Source organism: Cnephaeus nilssonii (genome assembly GCF_951640355.1).
Source record: "Cnephaeus nilssonii genome assembly, chromosome: 17".
Classification (NCBI taxonomy): Eukaryota; Metazoa; Chordata; class Mammalia; order Chiroptera; family Vespertilionidae; genus Cnephaeus; species Cnephaeus nilssonii.
In genome coordinates this window covers 26,420,602-26,439,018 of record NC_137088.1, presented here as the reverse complement: position 1 = coordinate 26,439,018, position 18,417 = coordinate 26,420,602, and the positions used below count along the sequence as shown (strand labels likewise).

The 18,417-nt window shown below is 38.7% G+C and overlaps 1 protein-coding gene across 2 annotated transcripts in view; it reads right to left on the bottom strand.

The window, feature by feature from the left end:
* The window catches only part of DNAJC13 (DnaJ heat shock protein family (Hsp40) member C13), a 112,206-nt gene that overhangs the window by 79,081 nt on the left and 14,708 nt on the right, over nucleotides 1–18,417 (bottom strand). For both annotated transcript variants that reach the window (XR_013814810.1, XM_079794542.1), the window contains exons 3-9: nucleotides 11,003–11,078; nucleotides 10,022–10,171; nucleotides 9,593–9,634; nucleotides 5,405–5,605; nucleotides 2,639–2,845; nucleotides 2,451–2,546; nucleotides 1,822–1,913 (exon numbers count right to left, since the gene is read on the bottom strand). Coding sequence is in view for 1 of the 2 variants with exons in the window: in XM_079794542.1 (XP_079650668.1) it covers nucleotides 1,822–1,913; nucleotides 2,451–2,546; nucleotides 2,639–2,845; nucleotides 5,405–5,605; nucleotides 9,593–9,634; nucleotides 10,022–10,171; nucleotides 11,003–11,078 (864 nt within the window). In the remaining variant the exon portion in view is untranslated. The remainder of the gene's footprint in view (nucleotides 1–1,821; nucleotides 1,914–2,450; nucleotides 2,547–2,638; nucleotides 2,846–5,404; nucleotides 5,606–9,592; nucleotides 9,635–10,021; nucleotides 10,172–11,002; nucleotides 11,079–18,417) is intronic.

Here is an 18,417-nt window from a genome sequence, read left to right as displayed (position 1 = left end):
CTGGGCATGTGCCCTGACTGGGAACTCTAGGTGCATGGGACAATGCCCAACCACCTGAGCCACACTAGCCAGGGCTTCATTTTTCTTGGGTAGATACTGAAGAATGAAATTGCTAGGTCACATAATAAATATATGTTGAATCTTTTACAAAACTGCCAAATTAATTTTCAAAGCAGATTTAATTTTTACATTTCACCAGCAATGTTTACAAGTTCAAGTTTCTCCACAACTTTGCCAACAATTGGCACTGCTGGTCTTCTTGATGTTACCCATTTTAGTGGGTATGTAGTGATTTTAATTTTCTTTTTTTCCCCCTAATAACTCAATCTTTTAATGTGTTTATCATTCATATATCTTCTCTGATGAGGTGTCTATCTGAATCTTTTGCCCATTTATCATTGTTTTTTTCTTTTTTAAAAAAAATATATTTTATTGATTTTTTACAGAGAGGAAGAGAGAGGGATAGAGAGTTAGAAACATCGATCAGCTGCCTCTTGCACACCCCCCACTGGGGATGTGCCCACAACCAAGGTACATGCCCTTGACCGGAATCGAACCTGGGACCCTTGAATCCGCAGGCCGACGCTCTATCCACTGAGCCAAACCGGTTTTGGCCATTGTTTTTTTCTTTATGTAATATTGACTTAAAAGAGTTCTTTATATATTGTGGACGCAAGTCCTTTATCAGAAAATCCAAATATTTCCTTCCTGTCTGTGGCGTGACTCTTCCTTTTCTTATTGGGCAAAGTTTTAAATTCTGACAAAGTCTAATTAATCAACATTTTTCTTTTATGAATTGTGCTTTTGGTATTATAGCTAAGAAATCCTTTCTACTCCAAAGTCACAAAGAAATTCCTTTACTTACTGCAGGTAAGCTTTACTGGAAATACTGGCACCTTCTTCCTAGGACAACTACCAAAATTAAACAATATAATGTACATAAAGCTACATGACAGACTGAGTGTTGAGATCCTTCCTCTGATTAGACATCCGCACTTTTTTTTTCCTGGCAGTTCTCTTCCTTGAATTTAGGACAGGAAAAAATATAACCTTTTGCTTAAGATACCATTTTTGTAGACTTCAGATCAAAAGCTTTTTGAGGTAAGAAACTGGTCATACTACAAGAAGTGAAAATAATAAGGCTGTATTATATAGACAGTGGCAAAATACACCAGAACTGTTTCAACTAACTTTCAAGAACAGCTTTAGTCTGAATCTATTTATAACAGCATGAAAGAATTGCCTGGAAGGTAAACACTGCCAATCCCGATAGTGGCTTAATAAAGGGAGATCCAGTCATTCACAGTAGCACAGCGTGATAAATGTGTTTGCTTTATCAATAGATGTGTGTGTGTCTCTCTCTCTCACAAGAGTTTATGAGCTATAGCATCTCACAAGTTTTAATGTCAACAGCCAAGGCACAGTAATATGTCAGCCTATTCCAATGGGAAATTAGTAACTAGCCTAACAATACTAACTTATAAAAATCTAATTTCAAGTACAGTATTCATATTAAAGTAACTTGCTGGTGTGATCCAAACAATTTAACGATGAAAGTACAATTTTTAAAAATATACTTTAAAAGCTTAAATTTCAGAAATACACTTTATTTTCACCATTTCACTTAAAACCAAGTCACCATTTTTATTCTCTTTAGGAGTTTGAAAACTAAATGGTCATTTTAAGTATACAACAAAATGTCATCTTTTTCTAAATTACATAGAAGTTCTGAATACAAATCTTTGTTTTTCCTCTTTGATGAAGCACTTTGCATTGCACATACTAGAATCTCAAAAGCTTAATGAATTTTTTTAAAAATACCTCTCTGTTGAAGAATATTTCCGTATCTGCCCTTTTATAAATTCAATGGTAAAGAGTTGTGGATTTTCTGAGTCACAAACCAATGCAAATACCTAATGAAAACAAAAAACATTTCAAAAGATGTTTAGTTTTATGGTATTTTGTTTTAAAACGACACATCATTTTTACAAAAATCACTATTTTAAAATGTGGCTTGTTTACAAAATTAGAATTTAAGAGCAGCTTGCTTAAATCTCATTCAAATTTTCATACAATTATTAAATAACTAATTTAATTAAAATTCACTGTATAATTTGAAAATAAATTTTGAAATATTTGTTGTTCTGAAGATCAATAATGTAAAGAATTAAATACAGATTATTCCTGCTTTCCATTCTTTAAGCATGGAAAGAATATTAAAATAGAAACTTACTCTAATTTATCAATGGGAAGAAATGCAAACTAAATGGTCATTTTAAATATACAACAAAATAATGTTATCTTTTTCTAAATTACATAGAACTTCTGGATACAAATATTTGTTTTTCCTCTTTGATGAAGCACTCTGCATTTCACATACTAGAACCTCAAAAGCTTGATGAATTTTTTTAAAAAATAATACCTATTAAGCTAATATTGATGAAACTTACCTCTCCTAAAGGTTTCAATGTTGCAATATTATAAGTTGCTGGGTCACGTTCCACTAAACATGTTTCTGTGAGCGCTAGCAGTCTTTTTACAGGTTCCTTCAAACAAAATTGAGAAATATTAAAAAGTTATTGAAGAAAAATATTAAAATCAGATGAACAAATTTTTGCTTTCAACACACAGGTCTTACCAAATGTCTAGGTGATATTTTTTGGACTACAAACTCTGCTAAAGATGTGATGGCTTCATCAGTGCTGTATTTTCCAAAGCGCAGATTCAAATATTGCTCAAATTCTAAAGGTTCTTTTCTGATCCGCAATGAAATACCTATGTAATTGCCAGCATGATCTATTGCACTCTTGATAATTTCTTCTCTTTGCTCTGATGCAAATAAATGCTGCACAAATTTTGAAATTTAAAAAGTCAGGGTTGAAATAACTAAAATATAACCATATTGAATCAACTCATAGGAAAGAGACTGAAGTAGCAATTCTAAAGGGAAAAAAGGTAGAACATCTTATCAGAAGTAAATAAGCAGTGTTGTGGATGAAACATTATTACTAAATTAAAACCACAAAGTTTGGCATATAGTCTTACAAATAATGAATGGAAATTGTAACTACTCAGAGTGTGATTTTCATCACTATGTGGACAATAGCACCCTGGGGCTTTCAAAAGGATCCCCAGGAACCCCAGCTAAATCCAGTGGGGTTGGTGGGTACTATGTGGACAGGATTTCAGTTTCAACTGAGGTAGTTCTGATTTAATGTTTTCATATAGTGGGCTTTCTTGAAAGATTACCTTAAAGAATGTTTAAATGTTTACAAGTCATTGGCCTATGTATATTACAAACCAACCTCTAGGAGTGTATTTACAAAGGTCAAGAATAAGGTATTGCTACTTGCATTTGGTGCCTGGAGGCTAGAAATGTTAAATATCCTGAAAAGGGTGTAGAGTCCCACTCATGAAAATGGATGGTCCTGCCCTGAATGCCATAGCTCTCTTGCAGAGAAACACAGGATCAGATTATGTTCTAAAAATAGATTTTATTCCCAACACCTTATCACAGTCACTATGGATATAGAAGGTACCAGATAAAGATTTGTTGAATGAATCTGTCATACTCTTTTAACTGTAATGAACTGACTCATTTTAGTTAGCCTTTTAAGAGGCAGAGTATGCTTAAAAAGTGGGATGATTAGCCCAGCTGGTGTGGCTCAGTGGTTGAGTGTCAACCTATGAACCAAAAGGTCATGGTTCGATTCCCAATCAGGCACATGCCTGAGTTGCAGGCTTGATCTCCAGAAGGGGGCATGCAGGAGGCAGCTGATCAATGATTTTCTCACATCATTGATGTTTCTATCTCTCTGTCTCTCCCCCTGCCCCTCTGAAATCAATAAAATATATTAAATTAAAAAAGTGATTAAAATTAAAACTGCTTGATGGCACTAGGCAATAAAAAATGTTGGCAATTGAGAAGTATTACAATTCTCATCCTTAATGTTTATTGTATGCATTTTTAAGGCTTAACTGAGTAACTGTTAATACGGTTATCCTGTTAAGGTCTGCAAGGCCATAGTCCTATAATTAGGGATGTTTCTCACCAAGGGGTTAATCATTACAAACTTCCACTGCCCTAAGAAGAGACAAGCCTTTTGACAGCACTACCTCAGCAGACTTTAGGCTTCTTTAAGGTGGGAGAGGGAACTAATTTCAACTTTTGGGTCTGGATTCAGAGGTAACAACATTTCTACAAGTACATTCCTGGACGAGGGACACTAGGATGGTACCCATCACCTGAATAAAGAATGAAATATAGGATGGAAAAAGGCTATAGCTCTGAAGAGCTAACATATTTAGCAATCAAACTATTTGCCCCTCTCCTTCATTCTTTTTACACTACCCTTTTGCTACCCTCTAGCCTCTTATGTATTTAAAAGTTCCAGGATTGCCCTGGGCTCTGCTAGCCAGGTAAGGATAATTTAGGTACAGAACACTATATCTTGGGAGCAGGGAGGTAGAGAAGGGTATAGGAGGGATAAATGGTGATGGACAGAGGCTTGACTCGGGGTGGTAAACACAATACAGTGTACAGATGATGTGTTGTAGATTGTGCACCTGAAATCGGTATAATTTTGTTAACCAGTGTCACCCCGATAAATTCAATAAAAATAAAGAAAAAGAACATTAAATCTTGGGAATACTGTTCTCAGGCCATGTAGCTCCAGAAATTAAAATTCTCAAGAGAAAGGATTCTTGAGAGTAAGTTCAAATGAGCCTCTTCTTGTGGACACACTCTACGCTCATCTTTGAGATGTGGGGTTTCAATGAGGAAGGCAGGATGTTTCTTGTTTTTAAAAGATGGTCATCATCTATAGCTCAGCTTCTAATACTGATAAACAGGATCTCAGCATCTTAAATGGCTTCTGCTGTCTCCCACAATTCATATATAATTCATAATTGCTAATAAATATCTTACATAAATTATCTCACCTCAACTTCAACATCAAAAAACAATAGCCCTAGCTGGTTTGGCTCAGTGGATAGAGCGCCGGCCCTCGGACTGAAAGATCCCAGGTTCAATTCCAGTCAAGAGCATGTAGCGTGATTGCAGGTTTCCCAGCCCTGATCAGGGTACGTGTAGGAAGCAACTAATTGATGTGTCTCTCTCACATCGATGTTTCTGTCTGTCTCTCCCTCTCCCTTTCACTCTCTCTAAAAATCAATGACGAAAATATCCTCGGGTGAGGATTAACAAAACAAAACAAAAACACAACAAAAAACCAATAGCTGCAAATTAATTGTGATTCAAGCTCTTTGGTATAGAAGTCTGAACTCTTAATACCATATTTAATCCCAAAAAACTCAAATGAAATTTCAAAATAAAGTAGAAAACCCCCATTTTCCTTCAAATGCTCATATCTCTTTTTAAATGACTTTTTAAAAGACAACTTACCAATCTACTAAATCCTCCATAAATTATACAGAACCCTCCTTGATAGTCAGAGAGATCCACAAAGCCCTCAATATTTCTGTAGTCATAGGAACAGAGGACTCTGTTAGTTGTAGGATTGATCTGGTCAATGCCTCCAGGAGTTACTTCCAAAATGACAGGTTTTCTTGTATCACTCCAATGATGCTTATAACAGTTATATCTCTAGAGAAAAATAATATCAATTTTAGGCTCATGTATACACTTACCATAAAATTAGGTTACATTTAATGTACCAGTCACTGCTGAAACAACCAGAAATCTAAACAATATTCTATTTAGAGCTACTATCCAAATTGTTATCAACATTAATTTTAGCTATTTGGAAGTTTGTGTTTACTTCACTAAGAATGTTCACTCTATCCCTAGCTGGTGTGGCTCAGTGGATAGACCATCAGCCTGCAAACTGAAGGGTCCCAGGTTCAATTCCGGTCAAGAGCACATGCCTAGATTGCGGGCTCAATCCCTAGTAGGGATGTGCAGGAGACAGCCAATCAATGATTCTCTCTCATCACTGATGTTTCTATCTCTCTTTCCCTCTCCCTTCCTCTCTGAAATCCATAAAAATATATATATATTTTAAAAAGAATGTTCACTCTAATGTAAGAAAATATGTCCTTATTAAATTAACAAAGTTTTGGGTTATAATATTTTGTAAAAACAGTTTTAAGTCACTCTTATGCAAATCTATAAAAAGAAAATAAAGGAAATTTTAAATAGAAATGTTATTGTAAAATATTTTATTGAGGAAAAATTTCAACTTTTGTTGGATTCTTTTAAGTAAGTTAGCTATGGAAAAGAGCTAAGTCACATTTCAGGGAAGAGATTGTATTCAATTTAAACAACCTGAGCTAGTTCAGTCTATTAACATAGATTTTCTTTCTACATGCACAGAAAAAGCTGGAGCATCAGTATGACCTTAAGTTTTTCTAATCATACCAATGGGAAGTTATCTTTAGACATTTGATCTCATTTGCAAGTATAATTCCATTTAGACTATAACATTCTTTCGTAAGTTGAAGTACCTAGTATTAGAAATTATCAAAATGGTCAACATCCACTTACTACCCAGTTTAAGTTATTAAAAAGAAAGAAAATGTTTAGTTGAGGCTGCTAATCAAAATTTATGATACAGAAAAAAATTATTTAAAATACAGGCAAAATCAGGCAGAGAATATAAGGATAACAAAATGTTAGATGTGAAATGAGTATCCCCTTGCCCACCCAAAAAGTCCAAAGTTTCCTATCCATCAATATGGTCAATTACATGACTCAAGGCAAAAATAAATTGGTTGCTCAAAAGTACAACTATTTCTAATACTGAAATAAGAGAGAAATTATCTTGTCGGTGCTCAAAAAAGAGAGTAAGGCATTACATAATAAACACCTCCACTAACATCCCATCACTAAACCCCATAATGAGGTTCATAGGATCATATCACATCAAGTTCCCTCAGCATTATTGGTTGACGGTATCATACACATTTTCCTATATAATAAAGCCCAGCAACTGAATAGCAGAATGACCAGAACGACCGGTTGACCAGTTGCTATGATGTGCAGTGACTACCAGGGGGCAGATGCTCAACGCAGGAGCTGCCCCATGGTGGTCAGTGCGCTCCCACAGGGGGAGCACTGCTCAGCTGACCGGGATGAGCAGGCAGGAACCTGAGCTGCGATAGTCGCCTCCTCGCCCCAGGCTCCTCCTCCTCGCTCTCGGCCGCCTCCTCCAGATGCCTGCAGGCCACCATTGGGCTCGCAGAGCTGACCCCAGAGGCTGGGAGGCGGGTTCGTGGCAGTCGAGGGACTGAGGCCTACTCTGCCGCTGCTCAGTGCTATTGTCCCTGGGCCCAGCCCTGACCAGGTCCTCTAGAGAGGTGAGTGCTCAGACTCCACAGAAGATGCCGGACCAGGGAGCAGCTTCTCAGAAGGTGGGTCCATAGATGCTCAGCTGCCCGGGATGAGCGGTGCTCCCACAGCGGGCCGATCCCCGCATGCCACACACCCCCATCACCAGTGCACAAATCCCATGCACCAGGCCTCTAGTAGTTCCATTAGAGGAATTCTGCACGAAGACAAAAGGGCCTGCATTAACCCAAGAATGTATTTAGAGACTTGATTCTTAATGTAAGGTGAGAGTATGCCATACCTCTCCAGGAGTGGGGTGGAAGGAAAGGCACTAAAAAGGTGGTGCTTTTCCAATCTATGCTTATTTACATGCCCAAACCCACTCTGCAGGATATTCTCCATTCCTCCCAGCAGATAATTAACTGTCATATGAGATACTGGAAACACTATTATCCCTCAGGACTGTGAAGGTCAAAAGAGAAATTTAGAAAACCCTGATTTAGCCGAAACCGGTTTGGCTCAGTGGATAGAGCGTCAGCCTGTGGACTCAAGGGTCCCAGGTTCGATTCCGGTCAAGGGCATGTACCTTGGTTGCGGGCACATCCCCAGTAGGGGGTGTGCAAGAGGCAGCTGATCGATGTTTCTCTCTCATCGATGTTTCTAACTCTCTATCCCTCTCTCTTCCTCTCTGTAAGAAATCAATAAAATATATTTAAAAAAAAAAAAAGAAAACCCTGATTTAGGGTATATCTTGGGGCAATTTTGAAGGTTTGAGGGCCAAATTCATCTTATGCAAGAGTGTAGTTTGGCCAACCCAGCATTTGCGAGAAAGAGGAGGTACCACTTATTCCAGATGTAAAATCAAGTGGACTGTCCCCTCAGGCAATCTTCTAGAGATATTGTTTCCACCCCAACGTCTTAAAAAGTATCAAGTTGCTGAAGATGACTGATATAAAGGGAAGCTTATAAAAAAAAAATCAAATCTGTAAGTATGCTAAACAGATGAGATATACAGAAAGATCACCTGCTAACATAAAATAATTAAAGAATATCAAATTATAATTTATAGAAATCTGTTATCTCATCAGGAACAAGAAATAAGCAGCTTGCCATTGCCATTAAACTATCTTAATGGTTCTAGGGCAACCAGCCAATTGCTTGAGCAGAGAGGCTTCTAGGATGTTAAAACAGTAGATGATGAGGGCTTTAAAAAGACAGGGGAATGGCACTGCCAGCATATCAGAATTCAGTTCCTGTCTTTTGCCAGAAGCTGTAGTTCTGAACACTGCCCCCTCCTAACCTCAGTTATAAAAGCATATCTTCTCATGGAAAAAAAAATTCAGTATTTCAAGGGAGTAAAAAGAGCATAAACATCCATTTCCCTACGCCAGAAGTTTCGAATTTAGTTTTAATGCTGTCATAACATGACTAGAGAAGACCTGGGAAAAAGTAAGAAGATTCTAGCTAATAAGCATGACTTCCTCAAAGCTGTTGGTGCACCATGGAAAACTACATTATCAGCCAGATCCAGTGCAAGAATATATAGTAAGACACTTTTCATATACCCAAACCTTACAATTTTCATGCTCTGAAACTGGAAACTCTTATACCAAAAAAGAACTACTGCATGTTCCAACAGATACTGTCAGCAGTGTGAGGCTCACTGTTGCTCTTTAGAATACTAAATCAAGACTAGTTGAATGGTGACAGCATTGTTTGCCCCATAATTCTCTGCCTAAAACTTTTTTCCCAACTACCAGCTTTAACAGTCTAATTCCTGATATTTGAGCTTCCAGTTAAACCACATTCATCTTTCTAACATGTACTATCAGGAGACATTAAATCTGTGTTTTCTTTTTTCCCTTTAGCTTTGCCAGAAAAAGAACATACAGATCATGGAATGATTTTTACAATAAAGAGCAACATTTGAACAAATAATATCTCACCTAATAATAGAAAAACATGTAAACTGCTGTATCTCCGCTACGCCCACAGCCAATCAGAGTGAGTATGCAAATTAACCCAACAAAGATGGCAGTTAATTTGCATACACAGGCACCGAGTGACTGGGGGCAGCGGGACGCTTGCATCATCCCCATGGCGATGATGCAGGCGTTCCGCCCCACCCCCCGTCTCTCAGGGCCTTTGAGCAGTGTGGGAAAGCGGGGCTGGAGTGGGAAGAGGCGGCTCCGGGGCAGAGCGGAGTGGAAAGGTGGTGCCAGCAACCAGGGAAAGGAAGGCCCATTTTAGTATGAATCTTCCTGCATCGGGCTTCTAGTATATTAATAAATGTTAAATACTTACCCTTCCTGTAATTTTTCCTTCTGAAAAATCAGTCCTAAATCTCTGAAAGAGAAAATATAACCACAGTTGATAACAGATTGGTTGGGAAGAATCCAGAACAAGTAAAATCCCAACTTGGTAATCTTGATATTTAAAAAAGGATATTTAATAGGAAGTGTGTGGAACTTTAATGAAAAACAAGAAACAGTAATTAAACATATAACTGCTTTGTTCTGCATATACACTTAAAAGGCTAAAACCATCAATTATATAGGATTTTCCCCTCTTTCAGATAGAGAAAAGTGAAAATTTCAGTGTTGTGTTAAAGGTCAATAAGAGAACATAAGCATAGTGAGACCAGAAGCTCAGAACATTTAATATCTTACTTTAATATAACTTTCATTTTATAAAGAGGAGAAATCTAGTTTATTAGCATGGAACTGTTCTTACCAATGCTTCTGTAAGAAGTTCTGTTCTGTGCTCTGTAGAAAATTTTAAAGTTTCTGACTTTTTTCCACTGCCTTTACGAAATGTGAGGTTGAACTCTGTTCCCTGTCCTCTTCCAACAGGACTGATGCTGCAAATGTCTCCATAAGGCCACTAACAAAAGAAAGGAATTACTTGGCCTGGTGCTATAATATAGTGTAATAATACAATAATTATTTTCCCTACTTTAATTTGACAATCATCAAATAAGAAAAATTTTACAAAATAATACTGAGGTCTAGAAGTTATATCTTAGAGTAATTCTATAACAAAAATCTTTAAAAGCTTTCAATCATCAGAGACAACAATAAAACATCCTATCTGTATCCACATTTTAATGATTAATGGCATTAATTCAAACCAACTAAAATAAATACATAGAAGTAAAACAAATTGGAGAATAAAATTTTATTACCTGCAAATCTGTTAAAACCAACAAAAAGAGGAATCTGTAAAACATGCCTAATTTAGAATTAACATTAGCTAGAATATATATAAATATGTTTATTTATCCATGTTCAGGTTAGTATTCACTTTATAATCAGTAACCCTAGTTCCATGACAAGTATTTTCCAACCACTACTACCCTTGTGACTGCACTTGTGACTTATGTATGCCTGTATTACACTAACAATACAGCTTTAAAAAATATAAAGAACTAATTTATCAATTTTACATAAGATGGCTAAAATCTATAGATAGTAACATATCAAAAAGTTACACCATTTAGAGCCTAGAAATAAGCACATTCTCTTCCTGCCTCCCTTTTATTAATTTATTTTTAGTCCTGAGCATTGAGCATTACATAAGCATATCAATCTCTTTCATATTTGGCATTTCTATCCTCAAGTTTTAATCTGTTTCAGGCCAAGGAGTTATGGATCATACCCTAACTTTTAAAATTCAAATGGTGTTCAAACACCTAACAGCTTCTAACATGATTACCTGATTTGTTACTTCTAAAGTATTGGGATTATATGTAGTAATCGCATGGGTTCCAACAGAAAAGACACGCTTATACCTACAAAGGAAAACAAGTACTTAAATTTAGTCTTAAAACAAACATTCTGCAAGAAAATATATATGACATCAACACAAAAGGAACATTTCAATAAACAAACAGAAATGTGTCAGTTGATTGTGACTAAATATAATGTAGTTTTATATTCTCACATTTTTTAATATCCTATCTAATAAAAGAGTAATATGCAAATTGACTGTCACTCCAACACACAAGATGGCCGCACCCATGTGGTCAAAGATGGATGCCCCCATGTGGCCACAAGATGGCAGGCAGGGAAGGACAGTTGTGGGTGATCAGGACAGCATTGGAGGGCAGTTGGGGGGGAACCAGGCCAGCAGGAAAGAGCAGTTGGGGGTGACTGGGCGAGCAGGGGAAGGCAGTTAGGGGCGACCAGGCTGGCAAGGGAGGGCAGTTAGGGGTTACTGGGCCAACAGGGGAGAGCAGTTGGGGGCGACCAGGCCAGCAGGGGAGGGCAGTTGGGGGTGACCAGGCTGGCAGCGGAGGGCAGTTAGGGGTGACCAGGCTGGCAAAGGAAGGCAGTTAGGGGTTACCGGGCCAGCAGAGGAGAGCAGGGGAGGGCAGTTAGGGGTGACCAGGCCGGCAGGGAGGGCAGTTAGGGGCAATCGGGCCAGCAGGGGAGCAGTTAGGCATCGATCAGGCTGGGAGGGGAGTGGTTAGGGGGTGACCAGGCTGGCAGGCAGAAGCGGTTAGGGGCAATCATGCAGGCAAGTGGTTGGGAGCCAGCAGTCCTGGATTGTGAGAGGGATGTCCGACGATCCCACCGGTGGGATCGAGCCTAAACGGACAGTCGGACGTCACTCGAGGGGTCCCAGATTGGAGAGGGTGCATGATGGGCTGAGGGACACCTCCCCCCCAGTGCACGAATTTCGTGCACTGGGTCTCTAGTTCTAAAATGTTATTGGTATTAAAACTCACCCACCACTCATTTTACTGTGAACTTGTGAGATCCTTAAATAGAAAAATATGACTTATACAAGTAATCTTGTTTAGTTAGCATACATGAAGTTAGCAAAGTACCACCTGATGAGGCCAAAAGATTTAAATGGAAAAACTTTATTAAAAACAAAACAAAACACTGCACACTAATTCTTTCAAAATATCCTTTTAACAAAACCATGATATAAAGAAAGGAAAAGCTATGACCTGCAACTGGTCACAGTCATATTCTGGAATCTTAATAATTTCTATTTAAGCAACTACCTATTACTTTTAAGTGTTGCAATTTTATAGAAGTTGGAAGCATACACCACACACAAGCAATTTTCACTTCTCAATTCACTTCCTTCATTTAAAGTAACAAACATCTAAAGTAAAAAAAACCATTTGGATATCAGTAATCCTTTAGAAGAGAGAGAAATGCATAATGATAAAAGTAAAGCTGAATTAGAAACCCTCATTTAAAACTGAAGAATTTGTTCCCTGGAAATAAAATAAAATAGGCAAAACATTAGTCTAAGAAAAAAAACAAAATCCTATATAATAAAGAGGTAATATGCAAATTGACCCTCATACCCTCACACAAGATGACCGCCCCCATGTGGTCAAAGATGGCCACCACAAGATGGCTGGCAGGGGAGGGTAGTTGTGGGCGATCAGGCCAGCAGGGGAGGGCAGTTAGGGGGAACCAGGCCAGCAGGGGAGGGCTGTTGGGGGGGGGGGGACTGGGCCTGCAGGGGAGGGCAGTGGGGGAGACCGGGCCGGCAGGGGAGGGCAGTTGGGGGCAACCAGGCCGGCAGGGAGGGCAGTTGGGGGGGGACCGGGCCTGCAGGGGAGGGCAGTTGGGGGCAACTGGGCCAGCAGGGAAGCAGTTAGGCGTCAATTAGGTTCGCAGGGGAGTGGTTAGGGGGTGATCATGCTGGCAAGCAAAAGGGGTTAGGGGCAATCAGGCAGGCAGGCAGGAGAGCTGTTGGGAGCCAGCAGTCCTGGATTTTGAGAGGGATTTCCCATATTGAAGAGGGTGCAGGCTGGGCTGAGGGACACACACACACTCCCATGCACAAATTTCATGCACCGGGCCTCTAGTCCTCTGATAATTTGATTAGCCTCTTTAAGCTTCACTTTCCCCCATGAAGATGTTGATAATACATACACACACACACACACACACACACACACACACACATACACACACACCCCTAACTCACAAGGAGAAGATTATAAGAAATAATTCATATAAAGTGCTTGTCAATTATTGTTTACAATTGATAAATGTTACCCATTCCTATTGCTATTATTCTGCTGATTGAGTAATAGGGAAAGTGGATCAAAACTCTAATAGTCACTGAACTAACTGTAATTAGTATCATTATGTTTCCAGTAGTTATGACTCATAAATTCATATTTAAAACACAAAAAGACAAATTGATAATTCCTCTGGCTATATTATTGGGATACTCTGATTTTAGTTAAACTCCACCTGAAAAATCAGTTTCACTCTATCTAGCCATTATACAGACTATCTATGAGGGTAGACTACCTATGAGGGTAGTGCGCTCTGCCATTGTATTTCATGGACTGATCACCACATAGCTCAATGTACTGAAGTTAAAATCCTGTTCAGATACTAAAATGCTACTCTTATATTCAGAGCCCCAATTGCTACAATTAATCTATGCAAATATAAGTGATCCATAGGTAAATTTTACTTGTAATTTCCACCCAGAAAAAATTTAAAACATGTATTTTGAACTTCACTCAAGTTTTCCATAGTGAACCTGCACTGCTCCTTCCTATCAGAAATAGCTTGCTTAGGCCAAAAAGGAAACTTTGCTATTTTATGCAAATAAAAGTGCTTTTTAGCTCTGAAAACAACAAAACGCGGTGGAAAGAAATTTTAAAAATCTAACAAATGAAAGGCACCCCTTGTACATGGATCAGAAGACTTAATACTGTTAAATTGGCAATAATCCCCTAATTGATCTACAGATTTAATGCAATCCCTATCAAAATCCTAGATGCCTTTTTTGTAAAGTTGACCAGCTGACTCTAGAATTCATATGGAAATGCAAGAAATCCAGAACAGCCAAAATAATCTTGAAAATGAATAAAGTTGGAACCTCAAACTTCCCAGTTTCAAACTTAGTACAAAGCTACAGTAATCAAGGCAGGATGGTACTGTCATAAGGATAGGTATATAGTTCGACAGAAGAGAATTGAGAGTTCAGGAATAAACCTTTACATTTTTATTTATGGTCAAATGATTTTTTTAATCCTCACCTAAGGATATGCTAATTTTAGAAAGAGAGGAAGGGAAAGAGAGAAAAAGAAACATTGATATGAGAGAGAAACATCAATTGGTTGCCTCCTGTACACACCCCAACCAGGGATTGAACCCGCAACCTAGTTATGTGCTATGAACGGGAATCAAACCTGCAACCTTTCAGTGTATGGGACAATGCTCCACTCAGCCAGGGTTATGGTCAATTGGTTTTTGACAACGATGTCAAAATAATTCAATGGGGAAAGAATACTCTTTTCAATAAATGGTGCTGGAACAACTGGATATCCATATTTAAAAGAATGAAGCCAGATCCCTACTTCATACTATATAGAAAAATTAACCCAAAATCAAAGCTATAAAACTCTTAGAAGAAAACATAGGAGTCAATCTTTGAGACCTTAGATTAGGTAATGGTTTCTTAGGTATAACCAAAGTGAAAATGAAAAAAGAAAAAATAGATAAATTGAAAAATCATCAAAATAAACTCTGTGCTTCAAAAGATACTGTCAAGAAAGTAAAAAGATAACCCACAGAATAGGAGAAAATATTTGCAAATCATGCATCTGATAAGGGATTTGTATTCAGAATATATAGAGAACTCTTAAAACATTAAAAAAGTAAATAATCCAATTAAAAAATGGGTAAATGATCTGAATAGACATTTCATGACAGACACACAAATGGCCAATAAGTACATGAAAAGATGCTTAGTCATAAGGGAAATAAACAATGAGATACTACTTCATAGCTAAAATAAAAAAAGATAGACAACCACAAGTGTTGGCAAGGATGTGGAGAAATTGGAATCTTCATACATTGATGATAGGACAGTAAAATGCTGTAGTCACTTGGCTCTTCCTCAAAAAGGTAAACATCACGTTACCATATAATGAATGCCATGTAACATCAATTCCACTCCTAGGTATATACCAAGAGAACTGGAAATATAGAATCACCCACAAACTTGTATCTTAACGTGTATAGCAGCACTATTCATACTAAATAAGTGGCAACATACAAATGCCCATTAACTGATGAATGGATAAAAAATGTGGCATATTTATACAACAGAATATTATTTGAAAATTAAAAAGAAATGAAGTACTGACACATATTACAACAGGGGTAAACCTTGAAAACATGCTAAGTGAAAGAAGATAGTCACAAAAAGACCACATATCTTATGATTCCATTTACATGAGATGTCCTAAATAAGGAAATCCAGAGACAGAACATAGATAAGTAACTTCCAGATGCTGGGAAGAAAAGGGAAGTAATTGCTAATATTTTTAGAGGTTTTGTTTTTTTTTGGTGTTTATGAAGGTGTTCTGAAAACAGTTAGTGGAGATGGTTCACAACTCTAAAAACCACTAAATTATACATTTTCAAAGGATGAATTTTATGTTGTATAAATTATATCTTAATAAAGCTGTTATAAATACAAAGAAAAAGGTTTCAAGGTTTGAATGATGAAGGCAAGGAATTGTGATGAGCGAACAGAAATAGTTCTGCTCCAAATTACTATAAAAAAAGAAGAAAAGAGCATTGTCTTAAAGTCTTAGTCACTACTTTCTAAGAACATTAAAAAAAATTTTTCCAGATGATCACAATTACTGACAAGCTCACAAAGCAAAAAGTATTACAGTAAGTTTGTTCTTTAGAATTAATGCGCCGAAACCGGTTTGGCTCAATGGATAGAGCGTCGGTCTGCGGACTGAAAGGTCCCAGGTTCGATTCCGGTCAAGGGCATGTACATTGGCTGCGGGCACATCCCCAGTAGGGGGTGTGCAGGAGGCAGCTGGTCAATGATTCTCTCTCATCGATGTTTCTAGCTCTCTATCCCTCTCCCTTCCTCTCTGTAAAAAATCAATAAAATATATTTAAAATAGAATTAATGCATCAGCATACTACAATTGTAATAAAAAGAAGTTATATTATGACTAGAGGCCTGGTGCATGAAAATTCATGCACTCGGGGGGGGGGGGGGGTGTGCCTCAGCCTGGCCTGTGCCCTCTTACAGTCCGGGACCCCTCAGGGGATGCCCACCTGCTGGCTTAGGCCCACTCCCGGGGGGAATCGGACCTAAGCCATTAGTTGGACATCCTTAGCGCTGCTGTGGAGAGGCTCCCACCACCGCCGCTGCGCTGGCCAGCCATGAGCCAGCTTCTGGCTGAGTAGCACTCCCCCTGTGGAAGCTCACTGACCACCAGGAGGCAGCCCCTGTGTTGAGCATCTGCCTCCTGGTGGTCAGTGTGCATCATAGCGACCGGTCGTTCCCAGTCGTTCCGCTATTAGGGTCAATTTGCATATTGCCCTTTTATTATATAGGACTAGAGGCCCGGTGCACGAAATTCGTGCACGGGGGTGTGTGTCCCTCAGCCCAGCCTGCACCCTCTCCAGTCTGGGACCCCTCGAGGGATGTCCGACTGCTGGGACGGACAGTCGGACATCCCTCTCACAATCCAGGACTGCTGGCTCCCAACTGCTCGCCTGCCTGCCTTCCTGATTGCCCCTAACCACTTCTGCCTGCCAGCCTGATCACCCCCTAACCACTCCCCTGCCAGCCTGATTGATGCCTACCTGCTCCCCTGCCAGCCTGTTTGCCCCTAACTGCCCTCTCCTGCAGACCTTGTCCCCCCCTAACTGCTCTCCCCTTCAGGCCTGGGTCCCTTCCAACTGCCCTTCCCTGCAGGCCTGGTCGCCCCCAACTTCCCTCCTCTGCCAGCCTGGTCACCCTTAACTGCCCTCTCCTGCAGGTTTGATTGCCCCCAACTCCCCTCCCTTGCAGGCCTGGCCCCTCCCAACTACCCTCCCCTGCTGGCCTGATCACCCACAACTGCCCTCCCTTGCAGGCCTGGTCCCTCCAATGGCCCTCCCCTGCTGGCCATCTTGTGGTGGCTATCTTGTGTCCACATGGGGGCAGCCATCTTTACTCTTTATTAGATAGGATAATCAGAGCAATCTACCACTTGAGGAAAAAGTAAGGATCATTTAAATACACAAACTATCTAAGGCTGCTTACAGAACTAAAGAGACTCATATTACCCTGAATATGCCAATTTTCTAACTTTGCTCAATGAAATTAATTGGGGGGAAAAAAAGACAAGGTAAGTATTCTACAAGGATAACAATTATGCTATTTTAGGAGTTCATACAATTGAACTACCAAAAGGAAACAAAATAAAACACTCAAATCTTTCAAAATTATACAGTCAGTTTGCCTATGAAAACCAGAAATGCTACGGAATTCAGATGTTGCACCATTCTAAGTTACCACACTGTTCCCTAAAAAATGAAGTTAAGAACAAACACTAAAGTTAATGGCTTTGTACATATGTCATGTTTTGTCTATCTGAGGCCTAATCTATAATAATGTAGTCACCTATTTGTCAAAATGTGGCACACTCATTTTAATTATTATTATTGAAAAGAACCAGAGACTAAACTTTTTTTTTCCTAATGGTCAGCAGGTGCTATTCATTGAATACTCACTGTGTTCTAGGCAGAATTTTAAAACCTTCATACACTTCATATCATGTCATTTAATCCTTACAGCAATCTGAGGGGCAGGAATTACCATCCATTTTACAAAAAGGAAACAAAGCATCTACACCTTAGTCTGACCTGGCAAGCTATTAAAAAATGTCACTGCCCCCTCCCGAGGAAAAGAAAAGATCAAATCCAATTTTTAAATTTCTTTACACACCTAAAAATGATTATAAGATGCACTATTGATATATTTTCTCTGACAGTCAAATGGACATGAAAATCTGTTGATCACATACAGGCTATTATCTGGGTGACAAAGTTGTGAAGTTAATACTATGTTATTACTGCATAACTTCAACATTAACTGATAGCAATCAAAAGGGTTTGGATAACTGGCTTATTCCTTCTAATTGTTATTTTTAATTCTTACCAAACTCCTTGCCAAGACAGACACAGAAAACCAGAAATGTCAAAAGGAAAAAGAGCAATTAGTATTCCAAATGTAGCATCTTGGTTTGAAATATGCACAGATGCTTTTAAGAGAGGGCTGAATGGCATTAATGAGTTGTGTCATACAACTCAAAATATTGAAAGAATAATGTTTAC